Here is a 27,070-nt window from a genome sequence, read left to right on the forward strand (position 1 = left end):
CATACCTATGCCCAAATGGCTGGACTCTGTCAAACTCTGACCAAGTCACCAACACAGAGGTGGGAATGGGAGGGTGGGGAAACTAACATTGTGTGAGAACAGAAAAGTTGGGAAAAATCCAACCTTTCCTTATTTGGCAGGCCAGAAATACCACGAGAACAGCTGTTTTCCTGGTGTTTTGGTTTCCACTGGCATTCATAACCAAATGTGCATGGAAATAAAAACCAGGGAGAAGAAAAACCCCGAGGCACAAAAGCCCCACAGTTTTCTGTCTTTTGAGCTGAGATTTAGGTCAGTTTGCCCGTTTCTCACTATTAAGCATGAATGCACACACAGGCACATGCAACTAACTTCCCCTGACACCATCCAGGAGACACAGAAGCTGGGGAAATCTCCTCATCTTACGGTATATTTTTCTTTCTTTAAAAAAGCATGATAAATATCCATAAAACCTTGCTTAAATTTCATCTTAAGAATTTCTCCCATTTGTTCAGCATTTAAATAGGAAGAAAACCCAGCAAGCTAAGAACTATGTCCTCCCTACACCACCTGTGCCACCATGTTGGAGAAAATCCAACAAACTTAAACAAAACAGGGAGCTGGACAGGAAGGTTGCTGGGGGTGGGGTGCGGATGGGACCTGAAGCCCATTGGAGCTTTCTGAATGGCCCCTGGCACAGGTCACATTCCTGTCCTGGGACCCAGTGCAATTCTCCAGTGATTCACTTTTCTGTGACCCAAACACAGAGCACACTCTGTTTTAACGTGTTGCCTTACCTTCTCTTTCAGAGTGTTATACACGTACATGAGAACGGCTCTTGGAATCCTCACCACAGTGATTAAAAATGACCCTTTGACAACTGTTCCCTGATGGTAGCAGAAAAGAATGGAGAGAGATGAAAGGATCGGGCGATCAGGAGGGTCACTTTTATTTCTGGGAACAGGAGGAAAAAAGACAGCATTTTAAAAAACACTATTTAGAAAGAAACAAAAAAACTTCTCTCTGGTTCAAATCATCTATGGTACTAACAATTTAGAAAGCAGTGACGCCATCTGCATTTGGCAAAATTTTTATACTCCTTGCTAGCTAAGGCTAAATTTTTTCTTGGACTAAGTTAAGAAATATTTCTGGTGGTATTCAATGTTACAAACAAAGAAGAGAAAATTTTAAAACATACTGATGAGGTGAACAAGTTTTCCTCTTTACAACACCTAACCACTTCCACCAATACATTAAATTGGGTATTGATCCCATTTTCAGTTTCAGAAGTTTAATTATATAATAATCCCCTAGGTTTAAATTACACACTTTCATCTGTAAATATTGCCAGTACTAGCTTGGTCATGAAAATCACTACCACATCACATGACCAGGATTGGCAGCCAGAGAGTATCCGGCTCACAGCAGAGGGAGGAAGAGTTCTGGCTTCTCCAGCTCCTGAAACCCAGCTGATTTCTCCTCCATTCTGTAAAGGTCACCTCACTGTGAATCATTTACGGGACTTGTCATGACACAGCTCTCAAGAATGCAAAAGTCAGTTTCACAGGCAGGGAAAAAAAGTGAAAAAGAACAGAATGGGCACATCTTTCTCCCCCCTCCCCCACACCTGAAAGATAAAACAAAGGCCTGAGGGCTGATGTCACCCCTCCCCTGGCCCACTGAGGCCAGTTCTAGAAAGTGAGGCCCTTTCCGAGAAGCTCCAAGGGAGGCTTGCTTTCTTCATAATGGATTATTCTACAGCTCGCTCTGGTTGGTAATAAGTCACTATGAATTAAGGTTTTGACCAGAGCCTAGGTTTTCAGGGAGGAAAAGGAATGCAGCCAGAAATGTTTCAAGAGCTGGCAACGGCCACATTTTGCTGTTATTTAAATCATCCAGGAAGGAAGAGAGAACATGAAAGTAATATTGGGAGCAGAGTAGCTGCAATCCAGTCGTCCCACAAAAAGGGCGATGTGTGTTTCAACTCAATATTGTTGAAAATAGGAAATGCCAGGGAAGCTATTGCTGATATGAATTCACTTAGATCTGATAAACTAGAAAAGTAGCACAGCCAGGAAAATCTGACACATTTTTTTTCCCTTTCCTCAGTCCTTTTTTTTTTTTTTTAAGAGGAAGACTGTTTACTTTCCCATTGAGGAGATCCATGTGCCTTAGAATTGACTGGTTCTCAAGCAGGGATGCAGGCAGACGAGGGCAGTGCTTGCTCTCCATCTGATACGGAAACAAATGATTCACAGGCCTCAAGGGCTGGTCCTCCAGGTACTGAAGTTTGGGCTTAGGCATCCGTTTTCTGAGGTTTCGCAGGGATGGAATTGACCACTTAAGGCAGGGTGGTGTCTGCACTGTCTGGATGGCGCTCATCCGTGTCACATCCCAGTGATGGCTCCAGACGCTTTTGGGCTTGGCTGGAAGAAGACGTAGATGTTCCAGAAGCTGACTTACCACTTGGGAGAGAAAATCTGAAAAGAGGGCCAGCTCACAAACCAGGCCAGCCTGTGGAGCCAGAACTCACTCAACAGCCCACCCTAAGAACTAAATACCACCTTACAGGAAAGGGTCAATCACTGGGGGCTCTCGGAGACACCATCTTCCTGCCCTAGACTCTTTTCCACATTCAAAGGTTATATTACCCTGTCACCCCTTCTCTGCTGTGCATGTCCCTGGGGCCTTCATCTCTTCACAAGCAGCAAAACCTGCCTTCAGGAAGAGGCTTTGGTTACACCTAGTGAAGCTTAAACTAATACTTCACCACATTTTGAGAACTGGAGTTTGGGACCACAGTGCCGCGAGGGACATTACTGAGCAGCTCAGTGATGGGCGTATGAGGATGCCACAGTCTCCTGGTGGGCTTCCGCTTCTGTCTACAGGGAGTACTGCATGCTGGGCACCTTTCGCTGGGTTCTGTGGGTGGTGGCACTAGGAAGGCCCCGGGCAGTTGGGGAGAGCAGGAGACTCCAGGATGTCCCCGACACGCCCAGCTCCTCTAGGTTTAAACTTGTGGCTGCTCTGAGTGCTGAAGGTGCCTGGCTCTGTGTGATGGAGCCAGGAGGTCCCAGGACACAGTATCAGCTCAAGTCCCTGGGCAAACCATTTTTTTTTTTTAAGCACTACTTTTTAAACATTTTTATTTATTTATGGCTGTGTTGGATCTTCACAGCAGCACGCAGGCTTTCTCTAGTTGCGACGAGCGACTATGAAGGGACCACTCTTCATTGCGGCGGCTTCTCTTGTTGCAGAGCACAAGCTCTGGGCACACAGGCTCATTAGCTGTGGCACACAGGGCTCGACTCCTCTGTGGTACGTGGGGATCTTCCTGGACCAGGGATCAAACCCACGTCCCCTGCACTGGCCAGCGGATTCTTAACCCTTGGACCATCAGGGAAGTCCTGTGCAAAGCGTTTAATGCTCTTGTTCACCTATGTCTGTAACGCCTTTGGGTCATGGTATCTAAGTGCTATTTTGCAGCTATGATTTGCTTCAACATAACTTACTCCAGAAACTTAGGAATCTTGGAGGCACGTTTTAGCTCTGGTTAGATCCAGTCGAGTGCTCACTGAGGACTCTTCAACAGCATGGATAATTCACTCTGTGTTGCGGCTCCTGGACAAGGATCAGGCTGCACAGGATGCTTGGCCTCCACTGTCAGTCTGGTCCTGGGCAAAGGAGCGTGGTGTGTCCCTGAAGAGACCTCGTCCTTTCCTGACATTTCTTTCAGCAGAATCACTGCAAGATGGAGTTGGGAGGACTGTGGGGGAAGCTGTGAGGTCCATTTATCCAATCCCAAAGAAAAGGGAAACTCTTTGTTATGAAGAACAGGTCCTCAGCAGCTCTTGTCAGGGTTAGCAAACTCATGAGTCTCCTACCGAAATTCCTTAGGCTCAGCTGTGAATCCACTTCCTCACTTCCTCCTCAGCAAATCCAAAGCAGCTGGAAACCATCTTCTGTATACTTGCAAGCGATGAAGTCATGACTCAAGCGTCCCTTCTCCAAACTGAGCAGTGCTGGCTCCTTCCTATCCACCCCAGCCCCATCTTTATGGCTCTCAGTTGACCTCTCTGAAATTCAAGCAAATGGTGGTAAAAGGGAAATTACACAGGATGCCCATGTCCTGGTACTTGATGCTCCCTGGATGACCTCTTCATCCCTCTTACTGCTTAAATGAATGACAGAGATGAATGCACTCTGGCTATATTTAATTCTCACCCTGCATGCAGACTGGAACATGAGATTAAAGAATTATAAGCCCTGAGATAAGGGAAAACCTTGAGGTTTCAAAATTAGCACACAGTCAAAAAGAATGCAGAACTCTTTAATAAGTGAAATAGCAGTGCTAAAAATAAGTCAGTATGCACTTTATTTTAAATTAGTTTATTTTTATCAAACATGTGAAATATCTTAAAAAGTCAAATAGCACTGCTAGGTGTAACAGGAAAAACAGCAGTTTTTTTTCTCCACCACTAATTGTCTCTCCCTAGAGGCAATATTTTAGCTGTTTCTTCTGGAACCCACCTTCACACTCCTAAATTACTTGTTCTTACTGAAATTTCTTCATTTTTTTCATTCTCAGAGAATGTCTACTGACCTCCCACTACAGAAGACACAGGTTTCATTCTCCTTGGCAGCTTAAACTCCCAAGTACACTCATTTCCCCACTCCTCTTTTTCTCAGTATAATTATACTGAAGCTCTAAAAGATTTCTCCCCAGTTTTACTGAGATATAATCGACATGTAACAGCATGTAAGTCCAAGGTGTACAATGTGTTGATTTGATCCACATATATTTCGCAAAATGATTACTATCTTAGCATTAGCTTATGCCTCCATCACCTCATATAATTAACCATTTCTTCTTTTTGTGGTGAGAACATTTAAGGTCTCTTCTTTTAGCAGCTTTCAAGTATATAACACAGTATTGTTAACCACAATTATCATGCTGTAGTTAGATCCCCAGAACTACTCATCCTCTAACTAGAAGTTTGTGTCCGTAATCCCTACCTCCCCTTCTCTCCTACCCCACTCCCGGGCAACCACCATTCTACCTGTTTCCATTAGTTCAGCTTTTTTAGATTCGACATGTAAGTGGTATCATCCCTTTTTGTTTTTCTATGACGTATCCCTTGGCATATTGGACTCAAGGTCCATTCGTGTTATTTTAAATGGCACGATGTCCTTCTTTCTCATGGCTAAATGACATTCCATTATATACACCAAATCTTCTTCATCTATTCACCCTTCGATGGACACTGAGGTTGTTCCCGTGTCTTGGCTATTGTGAATACTGCTGCAATGAACACAGGCGTGAAGACATTTCTTCAAGATTCTTTTTTCATTTCCTTTCTATATATACCTAAGAAGTGGGATTGTTGGATCCTATGGTTCTGATTTTAATTTTTTGAGGAGCCTCCATACTGTCAGTTTCCATAATTGCTGTATACCAAATTTGCACACCCCACCCCACAGTGAAGGAGGGTTCCCTCTTCTCTACATCCTTGCCAACTTTAGGCACCTCTTGTCTTTTTGATGACAGCCATTCTAACTGGCATAAGGTGGGATCTAATCGTGGTTTTGATATGTATTCCCTGATGATTAGTGATGTCGAGCACATTTTCATGTGCCTGTTTTTTGTATCTTCTTTGGAAAGGAAGTTCTGCTTCTCTGCCCTTTTTTAACTGAATTTTTTTTTTTTTTTTTACTGTGGAGTTATAGGAGTTATATATATTTTGGTATTAACTCCTTATCAGACAAATGGTTTGCAAATATTTTCTCCCATTTCATAAGCTGTCTTTTCATTTTGTTGATTGGTTCTTTTATTGTGTAGAACTTTTTAGTTTGATGTAATCTCACTAATTTTTGCTGTTGTGGCTTGCGCTTTTGGTGTCATATGTGAAAAATCATTTCTAAGACTGATGTAAAGGAGCTTTTCCCTTATGTTTTCTCAGAGGAGTTTAGGGACTTCAGTTCTTATGTTTGAGTCTTTAAACCGTTTTGAATTAATTCTTGTGAACCGTGTAATACAGGGGTTTAATTTTATTCTTCATGTTGTTATCCAGTTTTTCCAGAACTGTTTATTGAAGAGATTATCCTTTCCCCTCTCTAGGATCTCGGTTCTCTTCCAATGATCTATGGGTCTATTTTTATGCCAGTCCCATACTGTTTTGTGGTATAGTTTGAAATCAGGACAGACGATGCCTCCAGGTGTGTTCTTCTTTCTTAGAATTGCTTTGGCTATTTGGGCTCTTTTGTGATATAAATTTTAGAATTTTTCTATTTCTGTGGAAAATATAACTGAAAGGTTGACAGGGAATGCACTGAATTTATACATGGCTTTGGGTAATAAGGATATTTTAACAATATTAATTCTTCTGATCCATGAACACAGGATATATTTCCATTTGTTTGTGTCTTTCATCAGAGTCTTACACTTTTCAGTATACAGAGCTTTCATCTCCTTAAATTCATTCCTAAGTATTTTATTGTTTTCAATGCCAGTGTGAATGAGACTGTCTTCTTTATTTCTTTTTCAGATATTTTGCTGTTAGAGAAATGCAACTGTTTTCTGAATGCTTTGTATCCTGTACCTTTACTGAATTCATTGATTAGTCTAACAGTTTTTTTGATGACGTTTTTAGAATTTTCTTTATATATTAATAAAGTCATATTACCTGCAAACAAAGGCAATTTTACTTCTTTCTTTGTGATTTGTATGTATTTTTTCCTCGTTTTCTTGCCTGATTGCTCTGGCTAGGTCTTCCAGTGCTATGTTGAATAGGAATGGTAAGGGTGGGCACTCCTGTCTTGTTCCTGATCTTAGAGAAAAAATTTTCAGTCTTTCACCACTGAGTATGTTTTAATTAATGTTTAGGGCTTACATTATCAGTACATAAATAACATTCACAACTGTTTGAAACAGTGTATTCTGATTATATTTTCTTTATAGCCTTTGACTTTTAAGTTAATATTTCACAAAATAAAATAAAATTAAATATATATATATATATAAAAGAACTACAGTGTTTTCACATCAGAATGTAACCTACTCAGAGCAGGGATTTTGTTTCTCTATCATTTTATTCTTAGCTCCTATAATACAACACTACCTGGGAGGAAGTAATACTGAATAAAAGTACTTTCTATTTAAAAAAAAAAAAAATTCACATTTTTTATTTGCGTGGTTTTCCACATGCTTCACCAAATGCTTCATCAAAGTATAATTCTTTTTCTCCACATATTCAAACAACATATCTGATATTCTCTACGTTTCTTTTTATTTTTTCCTGGAGACATCCCTCCTGGAGCCTACTGCTCTCTTGCTGCTCCTTGGACTGGACGTTTTCTATACCTGCTAAATACCTACCCTCCTGGAAATTCCCTTCTCTTCCTCACAGTGTTGGAGCCCATTTCCTGAAACTCATGTTTTTTCCCACCTCGTTTACTCACTAGTTTCAGAGGAGAAAGGATATGGGGAGGAAATCTTTTGAGATATTGCATGCCTGAATAGGACTTTATCTTCCTTTATCTTTGACTGATAGTACAAATAGGTATAGAATTCTACGTTGGAAATAATCATTTCTCAGGATTTTGGTAGTTTTGTCCTACTATCTCCCTGGTTCAGAGTTGCTGTTGAACATCAGATTCCATTCTAGTTCTTTTTAAATTTTATTTTTTTATTGAAGTGTAGTTGATTTATAATACTGGTTTCAGATGTATGACACAGTGTTTCAATATTTTTAAAGATCATACTTCACTTGAGTTATTTTAAAATATTGGCTGTATCCCCTGTATTGTACAATATACAGCTTATTTATAGTATACACAGTAGTCAATACACAGCTTATTACAGTATGCACGGTAGTCAATATACAGCTTATTTATAGTACACACGGTGGTCAATATACAGCTTATTATAGTACACACAGTAGTTGTGCCTCTTGGTTTCCTATCCTTTCCTTGACTCTGTCCACTTTCCTCTCCCAGATGGAAATCACTAGTTTATTCTCTAAATCTGTGATTCTGTTTCCATTTTGTCATATTATTTTTTAGATTCCACATTTAAAGGATAACATATAGTATTTGTAGTTCTCTAATTTATTTCACTAAGTCTAATGCCCTCCAGGTCCAACCATATTGTTCAAAATAGCAAAATTTCATCCTTTTTCTATGGTTAATATTCCATTGTATAAATATACCACATCTTCTTTATCTATTCATCTACTGATGGACACTTAGGTAGCTTCCATGACTTGACTATTGTAAATAAAGCTGCCTGAACACTGCGGGGGGGGGGGGGGCAGTATATATCTTTTTGAATTAGTGTTTTCATTTCCTTTGGCTGTATACCCAGCAGTGGCATTCATTCAAACAGCAATTCTATTTTCAATTTTTAAGGAACCTCCACACTATTTTCCACAGGGGCTGCATCAATTTACACTCCCGCCAACAGTGTACTCGGGCTCCCTTTTTTTCATGTCCTTGCCAACATTTGTGGTCCTTGTGACAGTAGCCATTCTGACAGGCGTGAGGGGATATCTCATGGTTTCGATGTGCATTTCTCTGATGATTAGCAATGTTGAGCATCTTTTCATGTGTTTATTGGCCATCTGTATGCTTTCTTTGGAAGAATATCTATTCTTCTCATTGTTAAATTGGGTTCTCTTTTTTTATACTGAGTTGTATGACTCCATTAATAAATAGTTTGGATATTAACCCCTTATTGCTCGTATCAATTACAAGCATTTTCCCCATCAGTAGGCTGTCTTTTCATTTTGTTGATGGTTTCCTTTGCTGTGCACAAGATTTTAAGCTTAATTTGTTTATTTCTGCTTTTCTTTCCTTTGCCTGAAGCAATAGATCCAAAAACACACTACTACAACTTATGTCAAAGAGTGTCCTGCTTGTTTCCTTCCGGGAGTTTTATGGTTTCTGGACTAACATTTAGGTCTGTAATCCATTTTGAGTTTATTTTGGTATGAGAAAATGTTGTAATTTCATTCTTTTACACGTAGGTGTCCATTTCCTGGCAACACTTATTAAAAAGACTTTCTTTTCCCCACTGTATATTTTTGCCTCCTTCGCTGTAAGTTAACTGAACATAAGCGCATGGGTTTATTTCTGGGTTTTCTATTCTGTTCCATTGATCTCTGTGTCTGTTTTTATGCCACTGTAGCTTTGCAGTTTTGATTACTTCAGCTTTGTAGTACATTCTGAAGTCAGGGCATGTGAAACCCCCAGACTTGTCCTTTTTTTCAAGATTACTCTGGCTAGTCAGGGTCTTCTGTAATTTTGTATAAATTTTAGGACTTTTTTAGTGCTGTGAAAAATGTCATGGGTGTTTTGCATTAAATATGTAGATTGCTTTGGATAGTATGGATATTTTTACAATATTAGTTCTTCCAATCCATGAACACTGGTTATCTTTCCATTTATTTGTATCATTTTCAATTTCCTTCATTTGTGTTCTATAGTTTTCAGAGTATAGACCTTGTACTGGTTCTAGTTCTTGATATTTTACCTGTGGTCTTTCTCTCTAAAGCTTCTGGGATCTTCTCTTTACTCATGTCCTCCAGCTCTGGGAAATTTTGACAATTTCCTCCCTTTTTTCTTTGTTCTCTATTTCTAGAACTCATATTAGTCAGGTGATGGGTGTCCTAAATTTTATCTTTTTTCTCCTATTTTCCATCTCTTTATCTTTTTGTTCTATCTTCTGGAGGAGTTCAACTTTATATTTTAATCCATCAGTAGAAAACTTTCACTTTTGCAATCATATTTTTAACAACAAAGAGGTCTTTCTGTTCTCTCACTATTCTTTTTTTCTTGGTTCTTATTTTATGAAAGCAACATTTTTTGGTTCTTTCTGAAGATATTATTAGAGTTGCTGTTGCAGTTTTCTTTTGCTGCCTGCATTGCCCCTATTTTTCCTAAATTTTTTTGGTTGTTTGTTTTGTTCATTTTTATCTTTTTCTTTCACAACAGGCTTCTTCAAATTTTTAATAATCACTGGCTATAGGTTTACATTTAAGCATGAGGAACCAAAGAGTGAGTTGGAGGTTCTATACAAGGCTGACTGCTGACTGGTGAGTTTCACCATCTGCTTCAGAGTCAGGGCATCAGGTCATTTCATTGGGGGATCCCCACGTGGTACTATCTGCAAGTCTTTGCTTTGGGTTATAGTTTCTCCAAAGAAGAATCCGATAATCTCATGCCTAAGAAATATCAGCCTGGCTGTCAACATCCTGGAGACTGAGTGTGGATTGGTAGCAAGTAGAATGAAAGTGAAGCGTCAGTCGCTCAGTCGTGTCTGACTCTTTGTGATCCCATGGACTGCAGCCTGCCAGGCTCCTCCATCCATGGAATTCTCCAGGCAAGAATACACTAGAGAGGGTAGTCATTTCCTTCTCCAGGGGATTTTTCCAACCTAGGGATCAAACCCAGGTCTCCTGCATTGCAGGCAGATTCTTAGACTTCCACTTGCTCTCCCTTCTTTCAGGGTAGAGCTTTGTCCCAGCCTTGGCTGTGCCAGATACCCTACATCCAGGCCCTCTCTGATGACTTCTCCAGCGAGCAAAGCTCCCAACTTATATCTGCTGGTATGAAGGATGGGCCATGGGGCTTAACTGCTCCTTAGTAAGACCTTTAACTAATCTTTGCAAGCATGTTTTACACCTGAATTCCTGAATCTCTCTAGATTTTCATGGCTCAAATTAGCCTCCTCTCCCACCAAATGCACAGAGATAGGTTTTTTGAGGCTTCTCCAATCTGCTCACCGCTCATTCATCCTGTCTTGAGTTTTCAAAATTTGACTGATGCTTCTTCGTTCATTCGTTCGCGCTCAGTCATGTCCTACTCTTTACCACCCCGCGGGCTCCTCTGTTCATGGGATTATCCCGGCAGGAATACTGGCCTGGATTGCCATCACGTTTCTCAGCTGCTGTCATTGCCTGCTTCCTGCTGCCCTTGTGTGTTTATGCTTTCTTCATTTTTTCATGATTTTGGGGGAGGGGAGTTAGAGTTGGGAAGGCATTAGGAGATACATACATACACTTCACTGGAGGTTAAATCAAAAGTCCTCACTGAAAATGTTTTGATTTTGTGTTACTAAAATAGAACAAAATCACTGCTGTCAGAGAGATGTGACATGCTGCTGACCAATTTGGTTAAATAATCTCTGCTCATGTACTCAGGAGCAAGCAGCACACGCCACCTCCTCCGAAGGCGCAAAGGCTCTCAATGCCAAGGGCTACAGCCTTTCGTGTGTCTGACGGGGTCTCTAAAGAAGGAGGCTCCCAACAGCACCACTGTAATAAAACCCATAGCACTGCTTATCGTTGGGAGGTAATTGTTCTACAGCATGAATCATCCCTAGATGACTTTCTTGCCCCCAGGAACTCTCATGTTTTTCTGCGCATTTAGTCTGCGACATTAGAGGAGGACCAGCCCCATCAGAAGTAAACTTCCTGTTCTGAGTCCAAGCCTGTCATTGCACTGGCTGTGTCCTTCTTGCCTGTGGTTTTATCTGCCTCACGGAGAACCTCACGGAGAATCTCACAAACACAAAAGAGGTAGAGAGTCGGGACGTACGTGCATGTGTCCTCAAGTATTTTGATGAGGTAACGGAGGATAAACACTTAAACAAGCATCATAGTGAACAGAAAAGCAAGTAATGAATTCACTAGCATTTAACTATAAGAACATGAATTGTATTTTATAGTCACGTACAATTCCCTTAGGATTTAAAACTGCTTTCAAAGAAAACATTCTCCTCATTTTACATAGGATGAAATGATGCTCATAGGACTTACTGAAGTGTGTTCCAAATAGATCAGTAATTTTTTTAAAGTTTGAAGTCAGTAAGAATGGATATTTACAGGAGAAATCAACCCTTTCTTTTGAATATCTTTCAGTTCTAAGCAGTTTGATTACTTCTGTGTTTGGCTTCTTTTTGGGTTTTCTAGCTTAAAGCAAAAGAGGTTGGAAATGTGACAGATTCAAGATATAGTATTTCTTTTTGCTACTAAATAAACATCCTGCCAAATTTTTTTTGCCTAACTTTTTAAAATTAATTTCTATTGGAGTATAATTCCTTTACAATGCTGTGTTATTTTCTATTGTACAGCAAACTGAATCAGCTATATGTATACATTTATCCCCTCTTTTGCTGGATTTTCTTCCTATTTAGATTACCACAGAGCACTGAGTAGAGTCCCCTGAGCTATACAGTAGGTTCTCGTTATCTATTTTATCATAGTATCAATAGTGTACATATCTCAATTTCAGTCTCTCAATTCATCCCACCATTCTGCCTAACTTTGAGCTTAGTCTTTTTCTCTTGCCAATCTCTTTTGAGAGATCATGTCAAAATTCCAAAATATCTTTTGAGACACACAATATGAAGCACATAGGCAAATCAATAGCAGTAACATGCTAGACCTACCTGTTAAAATAACACGTCACCACCGTCCCAGCTACAGCCATTTGTTGGCATGCAAGGATGAATTCACTAGTCCAGATGAGGCCAATTAAATGGTACCACCACATATACCGAATGCCTGAAAGAGGCTTATATTCCACTTGGCCACCTTCAACGACCTGTGCAGCTCCTAAAGTTTAAAACACAAACATGCTTTATATCTGTGTTTTCCTAAGTATGGAAGAAAGTTCAAGAGTCCATTCTTCCTCAGTTCTAGACTTTGGCATCACACGAAACACAGATGTCAACGTCAAGTTTGAAGTTCCCACCATAACTTAAGATCTTCATAGCAAAACTAAAATTGAGAACCCACATTTAACTTATGAATAATATTAATAGTGATAATTATGATAACTGGTAGGCAACTTGTATAAGATGACACTTGATCTATCTTCTAACGGCCACCCCACTTTGCAGATATGAAAACAGGTTTGGAAGAGTCAAGTAACTTTTGCAAAGTCTCACTGCTCATAATTAGCGGAGGGAGAATATAAACCTGGACACAGTGGACTCTAAAACCCATGGTTTTTCTATCACAACACTCTGTGATGCAAACAAAACTTATGTTGATGAAAGCTGTGTTACAGAACCCTATGTTATAGAACCATGCTTCACCAAAAATTTAGACTCAATAAAGACAAGAATCTTCATTTGTTCAAAAGGATTAATTTCAGATTTCAAGAGCAAACTCTCCTAGTACATTTAAAATGGCTAGTGGGCCTCAGTGTTAATCTCCTAGATTCAGATGTCAGCTTTATCCTTTTTTGGGTAGCCTGGGGCAAGTTATTTGGCCTCTTGGAGTGTTAGTATCCTTATCTGTAATACTCATTTCCTGATGGTCATTCAAGAAAGAGTAGAATGGGATTACCTGGTGAGTACTGGCCCATAGAAATATCAGTCCACAAGTGAAGACGATTATTACTTAAATTTCAGGAGCACAATATTATATTAAACTGAGGCCAGTGCGATCACCCCAGCAATGCTCTGCCAGTCACTGACTATGTCCCGCTTTATTTGCTCTCATCTAAAGAAGCCCTTGAACTGGCTCTGCAATTCAACTCAATTCCATACCAAATTTCAGTTCCGCAACTATACTTGATTTCTAGATGTTCTCTGCTCTGTTTCATTTTATTATTATTAGATTTTTTTATATGGACCATTTAAAAAACCTTTATTGAATTTGTTCCAATATTGCTTCTGTTTTACGCTTTGGGTTTTTGGCTGTGAGGCATATGGGATCTTAGCTCCCCAATCAGGGATTGAACCCATACCCCCGGCACTGGAAGGCAGTCTTAAACACTGGACCACCAAGGAAGTTCCCTGCTGTATGTTTTAAACAAACTGCAAGAAAGAAGATGCACTTTAGTCTCTGGCAAAACCTACAACTTGAAGAACATTTAAAGAGAGTTTCATACTAATATTTCCTTTCATAGCTATAAATTGCTCTCAGGTTCATAATTCGTGTCTTTAGACATTCACAATAGGGTCTGGGCAAAGGAGGTGGGAAAGATAATCATGCTGTAGAAGAAACTGATTCCACAGATGAAGGCTGCTCTTAGTAACTCCTGCTCTGTGTTCTGCCGAACAAGAGTCACATTGTGAGAAATACTAGATCAGCTTGGTTCAGACAGAAGTTAATATTTTATTGAACACTGGATTCATTCTGGCTTGGAGGCAATCTCTATTTCAGGTAAGGCGCTAATAAATGCTTACGCATTTCCAAAATGGATGTGTTTTAGAAAAGCATTCCCAGTCCCAAAGGAGGTGGCCCCTCATGACTGACAGGCACACGTATGTAGTAGATCAGGTGAGTGGAGACTTGGAGAGCCGCTTCTGGAACAGCAGAAGTGATGGGGCCAGTCAACAAGCATGGGGTCACCAGTGACGGGGACACACTGGCGTTTGCAAGCACAGGACTACCATATCACACGTGATTTGGGATGGATGAAGTTTCCAAAGAAGAGGAGAGATGATTTCCTCAACAGACAAAAGGCAAGTAAATACAAAGGCCTTGGGTGCTAAGGAGGGATTGTGTCTCCGTGGGGCTGCCAATGGCACATTCACACACACCCCAGCTTGGCACACTGATGGCAGCAGTCAGCAAGTAGAGGATGGCTAAAAGGGATACATCAGGACCCATACAGACCACCACACTGCTGGCATTCCTCAAAGAAGCACAATGGGTAAAGATATTATTCACTAACCACTTGACTGTTTTTGACCATCTTTACTGAAACCATCAACTATTTATTCTTCTGGTTCAGTAATAACCAGGCTATTTACAGACTTTCCTTTAGGGCAGGGTTTTTCAACCTCTCAACATAGCAATTGGCATTTTGGATCACATGAGTGTTAGGGGTGCGAAGTGGGGGAGTTGCCCTATGCATTGCAGGACATTAAGCAGCTTTCTTGGCCTCTACCCATTAGATGCCAGAAGCATCTTCCCTCCCCTCCTCCAGTTAAGACAACCCAAATGTCTGTAAACAAACTGCTGCTTGATAACCACAGCTTTAAGCAAACGTTCTGTGAAGAATCTGTGAAGGAGCTCTGGCTTCAGGGAGAAGCTTAGAACACGACTGTGGGTGGGGCAGATGTGTTTATGCACACACGACTGCCCTCTCCTGGATAGCTAGGTTAGTGCAGGCAAGAGCCTCTCATCAAAGTATCAGTTGCTTTGTTAATACTAACACATTACAATACTGTTACCACCATGTGTAGCTAACAGATGCTAGGGAACTGGATCCCAAGATGAGATTTGATCTGGAATGGTAGTGAAAAGGGCACTGAACAGGATGAAGGCCTGGTCCAATCTCGGCCTTGACATTTGTGATAAGCCACCTGGGCCTCCGTTCTCTAACTGTAAACATGAAGAGGGAAGACAAGATGAACTAGGAGCAGGGGTTACAGAGTCTGAGTCACACAGACTGAAATTCATATATCTCTTCTGTCTCCTAACAGCTGAACAACCTCAGGCAGGTTATGAGGTTGCAGGGCCTTTTAAAATCTGAAGATACTAATACCTACTTTTCATTTCCTTGTTGATTCCAACCAGTCTCGTGGCTCTAAATGCCATACGTATAGCTGTTATAAGGATTAAACAGGCAGTTGCTTAGCTGTAATTGAGGTATAAGTAGATATGATTTCAGTTGTGAAGTTAAGAAATATTTATTCAGTATTCTAGATTTATGCTGGACGTCAGCTATTACGGGAAAAAAATGAAAAAAGGCAAGCAAAAAAAAATCAGAAAGAAGATACAGTCAGAGTGAATATCAGGAACTCACATGCTGCTACATTAGTTTATTCGCCTCCCCTTCTTCTGGACTGTTTATAATTGCTCCTCCAATCGTCTAAGAGTTTTTTTCCTATCCTCATGCTCAGTCAGTGACCTCATTTTTGGTTTCTCTGAGAAAACTGAAGCCATGGGAAAGTCTCTGGGAGCATCTACCCCATCTCTACCCCTCAGCTGCGTGTGTCCATAACTGGACACCCCACCTTAATACGATAAAGTGTCCGTGGTTCTAAGGGGAGCCCCTGCACTAGATCCCCTTTCTCATCTGCTTGAAGATACCACTTCAGAAAATTTCCCTCTCTTTCTTGCTTCCTTAAAATATTCTTCTTTACTGAATCATTTTTAATAATTTCCTATCTTAAAACCCCCTACTTTTGAACTCCCTTTACTCCTCCAGCTTCCTTCCTACTTCTCTGTTCCTCTTCACAGCCAAATTTCTCGAGGTTGTCTCTTACTCTTTCCAATTCTTTTTCTCTTTCTCTTAAACCCGCTCTAATTGTGATCCACTCCCCCACACTGCTCTGAAACGGTTCTGTTTCACTTCCATGCTGCTAACTTCAATGGTCAATCCTTAGCTCTTATCTGATCAGCAGCTTATGACACATTCAACATTTCACCCCAGTTCCGTTCAGCACATTATTCTCCTGCTCATTGGTTGCTCCCTTTCAATTTCCTTTCCTTTTTCTTCCTCATCTCCAAGACCTCTTAACATTTACATGGCCCAAAGCACAGTCCTTGGATTTCTTTTCTATCTGCACTCATTCAAATCTCATGGCTTTAAATACTATTCATGTATTCCCCAATTCCCAAATGTAGACCTCTAGCTGGGCCTCTCCAGAAACTTCAGACTCAAACCATTAACTCCCTGCCCGACATGTCCACCTGGATGTCTAAAAGATATTTCAATAAACACAACTAAAAATGAATTTTTGCTCTTCCTGGAAGATGTTCCACTCAAAGTCCTGTCCTGTCTCAGCTGATGGCCATCTCATCTTCCAGTTGCTCAAGCTAAAAAACCTCAGTGTCATCCCCAACTCCTCTTTCACATCCTTAATGTAATATTAGGAAATTCTTCAAAATAGACACAGAACCTGTATGTCACGGCATTTCCACCATTACAACCCTGTTCTAAGTCACTAACACCTCCTCCTTGAATCACTGCCATGAAAATGTGAGTCAGACCACGCCACTCTGCTGCTTAAAATGCTGCAATGACTTCCTGTCTCAGAAACAAAGTTCTGTAATGGCCCACGAGGCCCAGTATCTGACCCTCTGACCCCAGCCTGAACCATGCTCCCCCTCAACCACCCTACTCTGGGGAGCGGCCCTCCTGTGTCCCCAGAGCCGCTGCCTTTGCTGGCCCCTTTGCCTAGAACACTTCCCCTTCCTTCACATAGTCTCAGGGCTCCGCCCTCACCTCCTTCAAATCTTTGCTCACAATTATCTTCTCAATAAGGCCTTCCCCAATCATTAAATTAAAAATTGGAGCCCCCTCCTCAAGCATTTCTTGTTTTAAAAATATACTATGGAAATATAATAAATGCTAGAATACATTTAAGATGTCTGAATTTTACACAGTTTGAGGGTCCCTTGATAACACGAAGAATACAAAGTTAGGTAGTTAGGTACTGAACCTTGCAAGAGTCCTTGCAAATGAAAGACCCTGAAGTTTAAGCTTTAGGGGCTTGAAGGTAAACTTGTCTCGAATCTGATTTAAAGTGTTATGATAAGTTAATCTGATAAGTGTTATGGCAAAAAGTAGAACAGGTTAATTGGGGCTCCTTAAGCATTTATTCTGGAGTAGGAAATGGCAACCCACGCTCGTATTTTTGCCTGGAAAATTCCATGGACAAAGGAGACTGGCAGGCTACAGTCCATGGGGTTGCAAAAGAGTCAGACATGATTGAGCACACACAGTACAACACAAGCATTTATTATTCTTCTCTGCTCTATTTTTTTCCTTACCACCTATCAAATTTGAATATACCATAAAATTCACTTACTCATTTTATTTAATGCTTATCTCCCTGTAGCCTTCAAACTGGAAGAAAAGCTGTATCTCCAGCATCTATAACAGGATCTGATATAGTAAATGTTCAATAAATACTTGTTCAATGAACGACTGCTTGAATGAATGAACCAATCTTCCTCAAATAATACATCCAATCAAAGAGATTTGAGACAACTTTCAGGAAGTCTTCCTAGAGATCATCGTCATAACCTGGAGGAAATGCATCATGCAGCTAGCTGTAAATTTGGGTATTACAAGCAAGTTTTAAAGCAGTTTGAAAGACTGACATGTTACTAATGATTAGTGTGAATGGCAGTTTCTCAAGGAAGGCAGTGCAGCTGATTGGGATAATCTCCCAAATGATGCAGGCCCAACTTAAAACAGTCCGATGTTCTACCACATTCTGTGCACTTGGCCTCTTCCAGCCAACTGACTTGGTGTCCTGCTGACACCCAGCCTGCCTGTGCCTCCCACTGGCTCAGCTTCTGCTCTGACAGCACGGGGATCAGGGAAAAAGAGAAGAAAATCGCATGGCCATCATGCCTGGAGCTTACCTAGGTCTTTCTGTGTATACATCACACTCAATACAACATGGATGTGAATTCACTCCCTGACTCGGCACACGCTGAACTCACTCGAGGGCTGTGCAGGGACCTTAGAGACAGAAAGAAAAAGACACAGTCCCTGCCCTCCAGATGCTCATTCTCCTGAGGGGGGACAGCACACAAGTCATTATCTTGTGTGATTGTTTAGAGGCTTTGTCATCGCCTGACATAACACATTTATGCTCCTTTCCCCATTCCCTGTGTCTGGTTCACTGCTGTATCTCTAGTTCCCAATAGGCATTCAATGAATAGTTCTTAAAAGAATGAAGCATATACAAAATGTAAGAAAAAAAAAGAAGAAATAGCTCAGTATGCTTAGGCAATTTATAAGAGAGTTTCCAAGAAATATATTGAAAGTGAAAGTATTAATCACTCAGTTATGTCCAACTCTTTGCAACCCCATGGACTGTAGCCCGCCAGGCTTCTCTGTCCATGGAATTATCCAGGCAAGAATACTGCAGTGGGTTGCCATTTCCTTCTCCAGGGGATCTTTCTGACCCAGGTATTGAACCCAGGTCTCCTGCATTGCAGGCAGATTCTTTACTGTCTGAGCCGCCAGGGATAGTTCCAAGAAATATATTACTCAAAACAAATCTTGAATAATGACTCGTTTTCCAAGCAGTGATGGGCAGAAAGTTGGGGTGAGGCTTAGGAAGGGGAGAGGATTCTAGACTAAGATCACAGCATGTGCAAAGACAACTAGATGTTCATGGAGGCTGTCTCCCTTCACACTTCCCCACGGGTACCTAAACTTCGGAAAAGCAGGAGCTGTTTCAAATCTCTCCAGAGCTACCTCTCTTCCCCCTGTTCCTAGGACAGGGCTGGGCTACTAGGAAGCTTTTGTGAAATAACTTCAATTATCTTCTAGATCTCTGATAACCTAAAAAGAGGACAGTTTTCTTTTAGACTGTGTTCTCAAATATGCCAGGCAGAGAACAAACCACAAACCTGAAGTTAGTACTAGACATTCCTTGGTTGACATTAGTTCCTAATATAAGAAACACATACAAGCCCCCTATTTGCAAAGCAAAGCTCAGGTCCCATCTCAGCCTCCTAACTTCTTTATGAGGCAGCCTGGGGAAAGCACAATTTATCTACTGCAAAAATGGGAAAAAGGAAGCCCAGATTAACATTCAAGGAAGGCCAGAGCCAGCCTAGATCCCAGGTCCCTTGACGGGAGTCCCTCTAGCTGACCCTGCTTCTTCCTTTCCAAGCAGTCCTTTGCCTTTCAGCACGCTAGGCACATTCCTGTGATGACAGATCTCTTCTGACTGTAGTACCACTGGGAGAGAAAGCCACCCCCAGCCCAAACAGGCCCCTTTCTTCTACTGTTTCAACTCTGAGGCTTCCTGACCACCTAATGATAACTGAGGGCCATCAGGTCATCTGGGCTCTTTCCAACCTGCCAACCGCACCTACTATTACTGTGTTCCTGTAGCTACTTCTTCCACTGGATTCTAGTAATCACTGTCACATTGCTGGTAGCATACAAGTCCCAACTGACTAATTACTGTCATTTCTGGGGGGCCTGTCATTTCTTCTGCTCCACTGAAGGAATCCCCAAACAAGCCCAAGTTTGTCAACTAGTTAAGGGACTTATTAACAGTCACTAGATAAACAGCTCAGCAAAAAATGGCAAAAACTTATCAACCTAAGTTGACTTTTTATGCATTTTTTCTGTTTTACACAATAAAGTATTAACTATTCAGTCATGTGACACAATAAAAATCTCATAGTAGGTACCACTGAGGACACCCCCACAACACTGGGGACCTTGGGCGGAGACTGGAGAAGGGGCTGAGGGCTCTGTGACTGCCTGAGGGGACATGAGATGAGACAGGTGCTGCGCGGGCGTCCCTCACCACCCCCCACCTGGGCATCTGCTGAGGGAAAGTGAAATGAGACAGGTGCTGTGCGGGCGTCCCTCACCCGCCTATCACATGGGCATCTGCTGAGGATCCAAACAGCAGCAGATGACCCGCCCAGGCCTGGGGCTTGTCATCCTGGCACTGCATGAAAAGGCCTTTGAAGACAAAGGGACCTCTGTGTACCACGCTGGCCCACAGGTGAGTGGAAAGGAAACCAGGCAGGTGGCCTGGTTTCTATGCTGCCCAACCCTGGGGAGGAGGGAAGGCAGGAGCTCTGTCAACGCCAGGCCTCCTGGAAGCCTGGTATCGACCTGCTCACAGATTCCTGCAGCACGTCCTGGGCACCCAGTTTCCTTTCTTGCCCTTCATATTTATTTTTATTTATTTGGTCTGGTCTTGGTTGCGGGATCTTGTAACTACAGCACGCAAACTCTTGGTTGTGGTCATGTGGGGTCTAGCTCCCCAACTAGGGATTAAACCCTGGCCCCTGCCTTGGGAGCAGAGTCTCAGCCACTAGACCACCAGGGAAGTCCCTCCTGCTCTTCAATTCATCTCACTTTTGCTCATTTATCTCCTTCCAAAATGGCCATGCTTTAATACATAACTTTCCAACATGCTGCCTTCTACCCTACAGAGCAGCCCACTGTCCCCACCCTCTTCTCAGCCCTGGGGCCCAGGCTGTTTAATGCTTCCCAGGCCTTGGACCCAACTGGGGCCTACGAAGGAGAACTGGAGGGGCACCCTGCTAGCAGATCAAGTCACTCCCTGCCAGAATTGGCCTTGGGGCATGTTCCTTTCCGACTGGGCCCCCAACTCTCAGGACCAGCTCTCGCCTGTCCTCTATGACCAGGTTCTCTCCTATGCTTGGACATGACCGCACTAAACCCCTTTGCTTCTTTCCGTACTTTCTGATCATCTGGTGATTTCCAGCCCATCCTCTGAGAAGCCTTCCCTGTCTCACCAAGTCGGCTGGAGCCTCGCCATGGTACTCTCACAGCTCCCCAAATTTCTCCTCTAGTGATGTTCCTCTACCTTTGCCATCCTCACTGTGGGCAGAGGCCACCTCTCTTCCCCAGTGCCTTGCCAGGACCCTGCCCCACAGCCCTCACCTAACATTTGTGCATTAAAGAAAGAACTGAAGAATGTGTCCTGCTCCAAACCACAGAGACAATTCCCTCCACCCAGACTCACAGCCCATAATGACAGCAGAGTGGGCAACTGTGCCCTGGAGGCTGGAGGAGGAAGTCCCTCCCTGGTCCCAAGTCATGCTTCCCAAGGCCCCACCTCGTCCCTGTGGTTCTGGAGGACGAGGGCTCAGCACCACAGTCTACCACCCAGGGCGTCAACTCCTGCCACCCCCTGCCACACCTCACTCCCAGCCCGCTCTGGCTTCAGCCCCTAGCCTGCCATGTTGCCCTCTAGTCACAGGCTACAAACACCACAGTATGGGCGTAGCCCGCATCTGCCAGCCAGTCTTTGTGGTCACAACACTGCTTCGACTTGAACGGACAAAGCTCAGGAGGCCTAGTTTGATTTCCTAGCCCCGTATCTGAGACACAGCGACATGTGAGGCAGTGGAAAGAGCTCAGGTTCTAGAGCTAGAGCTGTTCTAGAGCACTGGTGTCAGCTAGCTGGATGGCCTTCAGCAAATTACTTACTAGAACCTCAGTGTTCTTGCCTATAACTCGAACATAACAACACTGGCATAAAAAGGGGGTTGCGAAGCTTAAAGAAGAGAACACAAGGAAGCACCTAGTACAGAGCTCAGAATTCAGGAAATTTTCAACAAGCGTTCACTTTCCTGCAGGTACCGAGGCCACTGCCTTCCTATCCAACCAGGACTAAGACTGCATCGAGGAAATGAGCTAGAACGTGATTGTTCAATGTTGCCCCAGTTGAGACTTCCAACTGTCTCATGATTTCTGTTCTTTCATCTTTTCTTGGTAACAGAACCTTTTATTTTTAAACTGTGCACGGCTGCCCCCAAATGAAACAGCCTTGTCTTCTCAGGAGCAAGGCAATGCATAGGTCTGTGTGCACTCCTGTTAAACTTAAACTGGTTCTTCTGAGATAGCAACAACATTTCAGAAGGGTCTTTTTTTTTTTCACATATTGATACAGTAGAGGGAAAAGAATTTCCTGCATCCCCCCATGACAGAGCCTCAAACACTATCACGGCTGCCACCAGAGGCCTTGAGCTGCATGGGAAGTCTGGTCCCTACAAAAACAGGCCAGTGGTTCCAGAATGCTGGGGCCTCTGTGCCTGACTCCAGCATCGTGGACCCCATCCCCACGGCCCTTACCTGCAGTCCCCAGGCTCAGGAGCACAGCCACCCAGAGGACCCAGAAGAAAATGAGGATGGCAAACGTCCACAGCGGCTGGAACAGCAGGAAGGGAGAGCTGCTGATGGCTTTATTGGTGACTTGGAGAAGTTCAACTGTCAATTTGATCCTCTTTCTGAGGACATAAATCAAGATGAGTAGAACTGCCTGATGAAAAAGGGATTAAATTATTCAAAATAATGAAGAACTGAGACGAACTTAAACCCTAATATTTTACTGACATCTCAGCAAACAGTTCTTCCTACTTTTATTATAATGGAATAGACATGGTCTCAAGTACTAATTGAGCATCTACTATGTGCTGATATTCATGCTAGATTCTGCTGCTACAACAGTGGACACGATAGAGCCTCTGCCCTAAATGAGCTTGCAGTCTGGTCAGAGAGAGAGAGAATAAGGTCCTTTGGCATCAGGGAACTATTTCTTTTTCCCAATAGCACCTCACATGCCAGAGGATGCTGAAGGACTGCAGAAGGGCAAGGGACCACAGAACAACGCTCTTTCCTTTGGGTCTCCTTCTTCTTCAGTTGCTGCTCCTTGGGATCTTTTGGGTAGTCCTTCCTGCTCTTTTGTGGTTATAGCATCCTTCTTAGATGCTTGAAACTTTCAATTAAAAACCTCCAGGGAGTTCCCTGGTTAGAACGCCATGCCCCCACTGCAGAGGGCACAGGTTCAATCCCTGATCAGGGAACTAAGATCCTACAAGCTATGCAATGCTGTCAATTTAAAACAAAAATCTCCAACCTCACCTTTCTCTACATGATGGATGAGTAAGCACATCAGTTACTGACCAGGCAGTGGGCATCCTCCAGTGTGCCAAACTCAACGTGTCCAGAACTGACTCCATCATCTTCACACAAAAATCTATTTCCCCCATATTCCCTACTCCAGCAGTCCTAATTTTTCTGCACTCTCCAAGAAAAAGTTAGGTTCCTCTCTTGCGGGCTTCCATCCTCCCCTACTGTAGCACTCAGCACCCTCTGCTGTGGATGTTTATTGCCTGCGTGGCACATTACTTGACGTCAAGCTTCTTGAGGGCAGGGCCATCCCTTACTGTCAAGGGCTGGCAAAGCGACAGCCATAGCACAATCTCAGTTTGCTGGCAGAGCTCCCAGTCTATTCTCTCCTCCCCACGTTGATGCCACAGCTCAAATCTCATCTTCTCTCTCCTAGACCCCTAATAACCTCCTCATTACCTTCTGCTTTTAATTCCCTTAACCCCCTACTCCTGACCTCATCCCTGCTCCAACACAAGCTAAAGGGATCTTTGTAAAACGTGCAGTCAAGGATGTCATCTCCCAGATCAGAATCCTTCGACCTTTCCCCAGAGCTCCTGGATAAAGACTGAAATCATCACCACCGCAAATCAGGACCTCCCCGGTCCGGTCCCTTCCTAACAAGGGAACATCCTACAGGCTCCTCTCTTGTCCACGTGACCCAGCACACCACTCCTGGAGCCCAAGATGCCATTCCTCTTCCCGCTGGACTCGGGTGTTGCTGCCCATGTGGATCTCATAGTCAAGTGGAGGGAACTCAAGGGACAGAGGGATAAAATGTGCAAAACTGCTCCCGGGGCCTGAAGGGCCCAGCTGTGACCCAGCTGTGGGGACTGGCCTGAGGACCCAGGGAGAGATGCCTGGAGGAGACGTGAGACTTGTGAAAGCTGAGTAGGAATTTCCATTTCTGTGTCCTCAATGCCTAGCACAATCAACAAGGAAGAGGGACTTCGTTTTTTACTAAAAATTTTAATGAAGCAAGATGATAGAATCTTTAGGCAAATAAACTGGGATCTCCTGAGTGGCTGGTAGCTCCTGAATGGAATGCTAAAATGTGTGTATTTAATATGTGTGTGCTTTTCAACTTAAATATGTGTGTGTGTATATAAAAGACTCTCCTCATGTTCAAAGTACACCATGAGGGTACTGACCAGAACTGAAGAGTTAACTATCCCATTATTCCCTAGTCTCAGGGAGATCAGCGTTACCCACTGGGGACAGTGCTGGGGTGTGGGGTGGGCAGCAGAGCTAAGTCACCACAGGGGTCAAGCCTCTACTCCCCTTTCTGGGCTCTAGGCTGCAAACTGCTGCATCTCAGCCTGCGGCCCTAGGCTGACACCCTGAGGTGGGCAGCCAATGCCATTCATCCCCTTTTCTTCTTGCTGCTACTGGGTATATTGAAACCACTGAAATGATATTCCTAGGCAGCTCCCCTCACGGCGGGAATCTTGCCCTGTGCATCACGTCATGGCCTTGCTGGCTTTGTAGTTCATCTTATGGTGGGGTGTGTGCTGGCTGTGTGTTTTTTCTGGCCAGCTCCATTGTCTAGGGCAGGGCCCTGTGCAAAACAGGTGCTCAGAAATGGTGATGGTGACAGAGAGTCCTAGGGATCTTATCAGAACAAGCTCACCAGAAACTGGTACCTGGCAGAAATGAAGTAGCAGTGACACACGTGTCAATGAATGGTGTGTGAGCTGTGGTGCGGTTCCTCCCTCTCCTCTCGCAGCCTCCCCTGTCTCTATCCTTACACTCAATGAAGAGAATCCCCTGACCTGGCATCTGACGGCCACTGATGGTTCAGTGTGAGAAGACAAAGGGAGCCCTATGGAGGGCTGGGAAGGATAATGGCCGTGGGGGAAGTGGAAGGAGGTGAGCGCCCCTGGCTCCCAGTCCTGCTTCTCCCTGCCTCTTGTGCCCGACAGCCCAGCACCTGGCCTGGGGTGTGGGAGCCCTTTCTTCTCCAGCCTCCTGTCCAGGCCCCGGCTCAGCCATGGGCCTGGACCCAGGACAAACCAGGAGCTTTGCTGTATCGGATACTTGCTCCCTGAGATGCAGTTCATGTGAGGAACACAAACCTGACACCTCCCTGCTGCTGCTGCTGCTAAGTCGCTTCAGTCGTGTCTGACTCTATGCGACCCCATAGACGGCAGCCCACCAGGCTCCCCTGTCCCTGGGATTCTCCTGGCAAGAACACTGGAGTGGGTTGCCATTTCCTTCCCTAGAGAAGAGAAAATGTGAGGCCTGTGTCATATGTGAGAACTCAAGTATTTCCTTAAAGGAGAGAGCTGAGTCAGTGAGAGAGTTTGAGGCTCTTATGAGAACTGAGTTGCTGAAACATTTAATGGGCATGTGAAACCGCCCCGCCCCCCCCCGGCCCCGTCATGCCTCCATGACATAACGCTTAGGAAGCAACACACTAAAGGATGCCCATGGGCCGCCTGAAGCCAACCCCAGGGCCTGTCCAGGCCTGTGATGTCAGCACCACGATCGGCATCCAGGAAGTGGCCTGAATGATTCTCAGTTGCCAACCATCCTCCCCCAACAACCTATATCTCCAGGCTCAATATTCTGTTTGCCCGCTCTCAGCCAGAGAATTCACTGGGGAGGCAGCAGGCTCCCTGCAAACCAGATGAACCTAGTGGCCGGCAGGTTTGGAGACAAAGGGCTCTCTGTGTTCAAGGGCAGTGGGAACTGTGACGCCTTTGGGAGCAAAGCATCCACTGGCTGGAGGAGGTGGTGGGGCTCTTCTCAAACCAGGAAGTAGGAACTGTTACAAGTCTGCCTCCCTCTCCACACGGTAGTGTTCACCCTACAGCTGCCTGGGGGTGAAAGCGGTCCCGCTATAGCAAGGGTGACGGATCAGCAAGGGTAACGAGTCAACTGCTGAGATGGCAGAAATGACTTGGAAAGAGGTAAGATTGTTTTTTCACTTTTTGAGGCTGCATTGCATTCCTACACAGGTATCTCAAATGAAATGTGAAGGCACTAAATGTGTATGTACAGTCACTACATTACTACGTACGCACCTTCTGCAGTGAAAAAAAAAACCAAATGCTCATTGTTTGGGGTTAAAATGCAACTGTTTGGACTTCAGAGTTCTGGCAGGCCACCTGATCTACTGCTGGAAGAGTGCTTCTTACCGTGATTACTGTAGATACAATAGCAAATCCCAGCAGACACTTCATATTTTCCCTTTCTGTGTCCAGTTCTATGCTGAGGTCATTGGTATAGTCATAGTACAGCCACCACAAGACACTGCAGACAACTGGAAAGCAAAACAGCAGTGGAACTCAGCACACATGCCACGAGGTAACCACCCTGCCCCCTGACACTGGGTGGCCCTGCTCAGGCAGTGGGTCCCAAATCCCTTGGGCTTTACAGGCAATGACCAACCCTCTGAAGCAGCTAGGCAGGGCCATGGCGGTCCATCGAGGAGCTGCCAGGCCTAGGGTGGCTGTGGATCTCTGGGAGATGTAGGAAGGTGACTCCAAAACACAGGTGTGTCCTGTGAGCCTAGCCCACAGGTGGGGCTGGGTGTGAGCATTGGAGGAAACCTTACAGACAGGATGGTGAGAGGAACATTAGAGTCCAAAGGCTAAAATTTCCAAACCAGCTCTGCGGGTGACAACTCCAGAGGAGCCTGGATATCGGCCTTGCTCTTGTTCCACTGCCAAGTCATGTCCGACTCTTTGTGACCCCATTAACTTCAGCATGC

At 43.7% G+C, this 27,070-nt stretch overlaps 1 protein-coding gene across 4 annotated transcripts in view; it reads right to left on the reverse strand.

Moving 5' to 3' along the window:
* Nucleotides 1-27,070, reverse strand: part of SLC44A3 (solute carrier family 44 member 3) — an 88,512-nt gene that overhangs the window by 31,025 nt on the left and 30,417 nt on the right. For all 4 annotated transcript variants that reach the window (XM_005204273.5, XM_005204276.5, XM_005204277.5 and 1 more), the window contains exons 8-11: nucleotides 26,496-26,620; nucleotides 22,540-22,726; nucleotides 12,428-12,593; nucleotides 777-933 (exon numbers count right to left, since the gene is read on the reverse strand). In XM_005204273.5, coding sequence (XP_005204330.1) covers nucleotides 777-933; nucleotides 12,428-12,593; nucleotides 22,540-22,726; nucleotides 26,496-26,620 — 635 coding nt within the window. The remainder of the gene's footprint in view (nucleotides 1-776; nucleotides 934-12,427; nucleotides 12,594-22,539; nucleotides 22,727-26,495; nucleotides 26,621-27,070) is intronic.

The sequence above is a fragment of the Bos taurus genome, chromosome 3 (assembly GCF_002263795.3).
Source record: "Bos taurus isolate L1 Dominette 01449 registration number 42190680 breed Hereford chromosome 3, ARS-UCD2.0, whole genome shotgun sequence".
Taxonomy (NCBI): Eukaryota; Metazoa; Chordata; class Mammalia; order Artiodactyla; family Bovidae; genus Bos; species Bos taurus.